The sequence below is a fragment of the Sinohyriopsis cumingii genome, chromosome 10 (genome assembly GCF_028554795.1).
Source record: "Sinohyriopsis cumingii isolate HCF-2022 chromosome 10, ASM2855479v2, whole genome shotgun sequence".
Lineage (NCBI taxonomy): Eukaryota > Metazoa > Mollusca > Bivalvia > Unionida > Unionidae > Sinohyriopsis > Sinohyriopsis cumingii.
In genome coordinates, this window is record NC_142970.1 from 16,736,683 (window position 1) to 16,742,682 (window position 6,000).

At 41.3% G+C, this 6,000-nt stretch overlaps 1 protein-coding gene across 1 annotated transcript in view; it reads right to left on the reverse strand.

Moving 5' to 3' along the window:
• LOC149789654 (uncharacterized) overlaps nt 1-6,000 on the reverse strand; it is a 43,152-nt gene extending 37,152 nt beyond the window's left edge. Inside the window, exons 1-2 of the mRNA XM_089971674.1 lie at nt 5,616-6,000; nt 4,598-4,692 (exon numbers count right to left, since the gene is read on the reverse strand). Coding sequence (XP_089827800.1) covers nt 4,598-4,692; nt 5,616-5,832 — 312 coding nt within the window. The 5' untranslated portion in view covers nt 5,833-6,000. The remainder of the gene's footprint in view (nt 1-4,597; nt 4,693-5,615) is intronic.

Here is a 6,000-nt window from a genome sequence, read left to right on the forward strand (position 1 = left end):
CAAGTAATGTAACCAACGTAGGGCTTTGACCGAGTATTGACGCTTGACAAAGTGGGTCGTTTGAGGACTGATGACAGCCACGGTGTTTTTAGGCATGAATCGTTGTCGATACACTAAGGAACACGCTTTGGCAATGGTGCAAGCTTCTTTCAAAGGATCGACCCCTCCGTGTTCCATGAACAGTTCTCGAAATTTTCCACAACAACGTCGTAAAATGTCCACGTCGGAACGACAATACTTTAGCATTTCTTCCTGAAAGTCGAAAGGGTCCGAGGCGTGAATCTGGTACCAAGCGTAGAAAGCTTCTCGTTGTTCGGTACGCATGTTGTCGGGGTCGTAATAGTGAGCCTCTGGTAAATGGGGTAGAACGGCGTGTTGGTTGGCTTCCGTATTGAAAAAGTGTGGAAAGTACCCTTTAGCCATTTCTGTCATTCCAAACGTTTTAGGCATTCGACTCAAAGGCATGGCCAAATAGCTCATCGAATCTTTAAACTGTACTTGTCCCACTTGCATGAAAATGATTTTGGCTCCGTTCAAAGTCACTTTAGGACGCTCGGTGCCTTGTTCCGTATAGTATCTGAGAAGAAACTGTCCATCGTATCCGGAGAAATTGTGAGCCATCACCGTGGCATGACGATGACAATCTCCGTAACGTTCGATGTCCTCTTGGCTCCACGTCTTGTCGATGGGGTCTAAGACCCATTGGGCAAAATCGGCTAACGTGTTTGGTCCCCGAAAGATTTTTTCACGCCCTCCGGGAATCTTGCTGCAGTAAGGGCAATGACTGAAGATAGGTTCTTGAATGCACTTCTCGCACGCTCGATGAGCCACGCAGAAATTAGGAATGTGAATGCCGGTTTCTTGCATGCATTCGAAATCGAAAAAGATGAAATTGCCTTTCTTCTTGTGACCATCCTCTTTCTCTGGTTGGTATTTCTGCACGTAACATTGGTGTTCCAAGTCCACGATGTGGTGACAAATGTGACATTTTTTCTTTCCTGAACATACGTGTGCCTTGGTATTATTGGTACGTATGCCTTGTCCACACGTAGGGCACAATCTCAGCAGTTGACAAGCGCATTTCTTCTGTGAACCTTGCGTCTTCAAATGTTGTTGGTAACAGGTAGGGCTGACAAACGTGCGCAGACAAGTTGAACAAGGCACTGGTTCTTCGCTCAGACAGGGTGGAGAGGCCAAACATCCTGAGCATTTCCATCCACAATGTTTGTGTTGCTCTCGATTATTATAACCATAGTCACATTTCTCACAATAATAAACATATCCCAGGAATCCAGTGATACTGGTAATGGTATCGAAATGTTCATCGTGATAATAGACATGAATGTATTTTCCGTCCTTAAAGTCTTGGCCTCGAAACAACAGAGGTCCGCGCACTTCTTGAGGGTGCACTTTCAAGGTGTATCGTGGAGCTAGGGCATCTTGCAATTTTTGCATCTCGGGAATGCCGCAGGGTGTGTCTTTGGACAGTCCGGCTTGTTGTAACAGGAGTTCTGCTTCGTTTCGTTGTTTGGCTCGGTCGGATCGTTGAATAGTTTTCCAGGTTCTTTTCCATTCTGCCGTGTCGTTCTTGTTGGCATAGGTTCGTCCCACCACGATGGCACGGGCTAAACACATCTGGTCTTGAGGGTTGTGAATTCGGACGAGACTCGTTTTGGTGTTGCGAAGGTCGTCCACCAATAACATCTTTTTGCGTCCTGTCCCTTGAGGAGGAGAGACGTGGGTCATGTCCAGTGTGGCTTTACCATCGGTGATGTCAAACTGATCATTAGATTGTTGTACGTGTTGAATCTTGTCCATGACTTTGGAAGCAGTCAATTCTGCAGGGGTGCTAAACTCGATCCAAACAGGGGATTTCAAACCGTCGTGTTGTATGGAAAGTCTCAAGCGATCGTCTTCTTTGGGTTGACATTGTCGCTTGAGTGCAGTGAGCAAAGAATCCCACACCTCAGTGATGAACACTTCTGCTTTCTCTAACGGCACTTCAGCCTTGAAATCTTTAAACTTCACCGTGTATTTGTAAGCCGTAGTTCTAAATTTTCTAGAGGAGCGCTTTTCCGTCTCTCGAATGGAATAATACTTTTCAGGGTTGACTAAGGGTGATGAACTTGGTTTAGAGGGTTCGGATTCTGGTTCACTCATGTCCTCTTCAAAATCACTGGCATGAATTTGTGCCAAGATTTCAGCCCTGGTACGAGGCGATAGATCACGTTTCTGCCTCTTACTTTCTTCTTCTTTCTTCTCGAATGAATGGGATCGTTTCATCTTGAAAGCAAAAAGTCAAATGACTCAAGTTCAAACACCATAAACTACTTTATAGTCATAGCAGACCAGCGTATATAAAAAGGGTGTGTGTCTTGTCCTTTCACTATTCATTTCACTCTCAAGCCGAGCACAACGATGGAAGAGACTAACCAGATGGAACGTTTCGTCAGAGCTTTGCGAGGGGTCATTAGAAAATTCTCTTCAGACCAGCCTACGGACTACTCTCCTTCCTTTAGAGATAAAAGTCAAGATACTTGCTATATCTGTCAGAAGAAAGGGCATTGGTCTTCAGAGTGTCCAGACCGTCAAAAAAGAAAAAAAAAACAGGGGATAAAAGTCAAGATACCTGTTATTATTGTAAAGAAAAAGGACATTGGTCTCCAGATTGCCCCAAAAAGAAACAAGAGGAGTCAGAAGAAAAGAGGAATTCTTCAGAAGAAGAGAGGGATTCTTCAGAGGAAGAAGAGGAAGAAAAAAGACAATTCTATTTAAATGAGGCAAAGAAACACGAGAAGAAAAGAAGAAGGGAAGAAAGCGAGGAGAAAGAAGAAGAGGAAAAGAGTGTAACGGTGAAGAAATTCAAAAAACAGAGAGGCTAAACAAGGAGAAATCAATGAACTTTTGATTAAAGTGTTGTGTTGTGAATTGTGAATTGGATTGTAAAAAATGGAAAAAAGAATAAATGAATGATATAAGGTAAGAGTTTTTGAGTTGTGATTTTAAAATAAGAAGCTACACTCACGCACTCATACACAGACACGTACTATAAGGGTAACATGGGTGAGGTTTATTTTTTTGAGTTATTGGCAAATTGAAATTGTATTTCTTTTCGAGAAATGTGGGTGGCCCTGAAAAGGGCCTTTTTCTTCATGGTGTAGGGGTGAGTTTAAGCAATCAGCTTTAACTGCCTTATGCCTTTGCCACGGCCAAGGCCTACTTCTGGACTGCGTAATGTTGATGATGATGATGATAATGATTGGGTTGAAATCACTAAGGGTGGTACGGTAGGCTTAGTCACAGGGTTAACGTGTTTGGCTCGGGAAGGTCGTATTCTCTTCGGTCGTGATAAAGAAGTCTGATACATTTGTTTCAGACTTCTTAACTCCGCTAAAATGTCCAACAGTACCGTGACCGTTTGATTTTCACCCTCTTGTTTCTTTGCTGCTACTTCTTCTTGCTGTTGCTGCTGTTGTTTTTTTCTTACCTCTTCTTCTTGTTGCTGTTGCTGTAGGAGAAAAGCTTGTTCCGCTTCCTTTTGTCGTTGTATAAATTTCTCCAATTCTTCTTTCTGTCTCTGTCTAAAATTTTCCACTTGCGGTAATGAAGAAGGTAACGCAGGTTCCGGAACAAATTCTTGCGAAGAGAGAAAATCCACAAAATCCTAATTCACCTCTTCTGAAAGTAAGTCCGAGTTCCCTTGGGCAGTCTCCCCTGCTGGTGCACCCCAATGGATCGTTTTCTGAGTTTCCGTCATGTTGAATGACTGTCGCATAGATTGACTGCACACAAGCGCTAGCAGATCTATATTGACTACGTGACGTCACAGACTGCTCTCTTCGGATTGGATGCGGCTGGCTGAATTTTGTAACGCGTGTTTGGATTGGTGAATGAACTCAATCCGTTTCAATCCTACCTGTACCTATAAATAAGCGCCGTTGACTGCATTGATTCACCTGTTCTCGTCGCTTCAAGATGTGGACCACAGTTGAGTCATCCACCCTTGTGTCTTCCATGATGTTTCGGACAGACTTGCTCATGTATGTCCGATCGAAGTGGACCGTTGTCCACAGGACAAACACCAGCCTGTGGATACGTAGGATCTACGTCGAAAGACAAGGATGCCTAAAAAGAGTGCTGATGTACGGACCAACAGTGAGACGTAGCCTAAGAACAAGAAGAAGACCAATGCGGTGCCATTTATGTTAATGAATAGATTAACATAAAACCCAAAGGCCCTTTTCAGGGCCAGCCATATTTCTCGAAAAGAGATAGTCTTTGAATTGCCTACCCCTTTTTTAAAAAAAATTTTTTTAAAAAAAAATTTAAAAAAAAAAAATCCCATGTTAAATTTCCCTTGTCGCTAGAGTGACCCAGGGTTTTTTCCCATGTTAATTCCCCTTGTCGCTAGATTGACCCACGATTTTTCTCCATGTTAAATTTCCATTGTCGCTAGAGTGACCCAGGGGTCTCTGTAATGCTAATTCCCATTGTCGCTAGGGTGACCCCTTTCACTACTCATACACTTTAATTTGTGTTAGAGTGATTGACTATTTATAGAAGGATGGTAATCAGCTATACGGAGAGTACAACATACAAGCTCTTTCTTTGTTTTGACCAAGGTCTTGCTTTCTTCAGCTGAATGGTTCATGTCTTCTGTTGGTATCGTCTCAGACACTTTGTCCTCACAAACTGAAGAAGAAAGGTTTGGGAGGTGCATTTAATTGTATGGGAGGTGCATTTAATTGTGTGGAAGGTGCATTTAATTCAATGGGTTTTAAATAAAATTCCCAATATGTTGTATTATTTAAAATATTAAACATTGATCAAAATGTGCGTCATATTACCTTGCATATATTATCATGGCTTGTTATAACTGCAATGGGTGCAAGGTTGCGTGACGAACCCAGCGAATATAACTACTGAAGACCCAGATCATAATGTTTAGGTTCGAAATTTACGTAAGGAATGTTCAGTTTCCAGATCCTACAACTTTGATTCATTGGTTTGCTGATGTTGAAATTGGGTCTGTCTTTTCAGGATTGTCTAAGCTGCATTTTCTGTCGTTTTTAGGTGACTGTAACTGTATCTCAATATCTTTATGTTCCTATGATTAAGTACAAATTAAAATATACAGGCCTAAAAGATCTTGATGCAGGAATGCTACAGAGTTTATTTTCAAGTTCTACTGATTAGTACATACATAATTCAGAAACAAATGTTTAATATACAGACATGACATGTCTTGATGCTCTGATGCTGATTATGAACTTCGATTCGGTTATCATTAATGATTTCTGAGGAGGTACTTTCAGTTTTATTTGAAAGTCTAATATTTGAAATTCATCGTCTTGCCATGCAGCCTATATGCATGATTATATTTGCCATGCAATTTCATTTTATGCAATAAACCTTTCCATAGTTTGCTCCATATCAATTTAAATATGATGGAAAGTGTTTTAAACATTTGAAAGAATTTGATGATATTTGTGAAATTACTTCGGATCCTTTTTGTCTAAGAGCATTGCAAAGCATATAATTGTATCAAGCCAACTGATCAACAGTCAATAAAGATATTATTTTCTCTTACTTCAATTCGAACCAGTAGTGATTACCTTGGGTTTCCAGCTCCATTAATAACTTTGGCCACCAAATGTCTCTCTTGTTGGGATCCCGAGCATCAATATAGTTTAGGACACTCAGGTGACCTGGAACTTCACAGTCCTTCAATAATAATGGAACAACACATTTTTTCCCTTCGTCGAAACCCTGAATTAAAGCCATTTGAATTTCGTGCAAAACAAAACCGCTTTTAAACGCCTCCGTGCTCATTACTACAACAGTTCTACACGCGTATTTGATGCTATTCTCAGCAAATGGCAACAACGGTGTTCCTGGAGCATTATCTCGATCATACTCACAACAAACAAATCCGTAGTCTTTTTCCAGACTTTCGACAGTTTCTTTTACCCAATGTATGTCTGAACTAGAATAACTGAA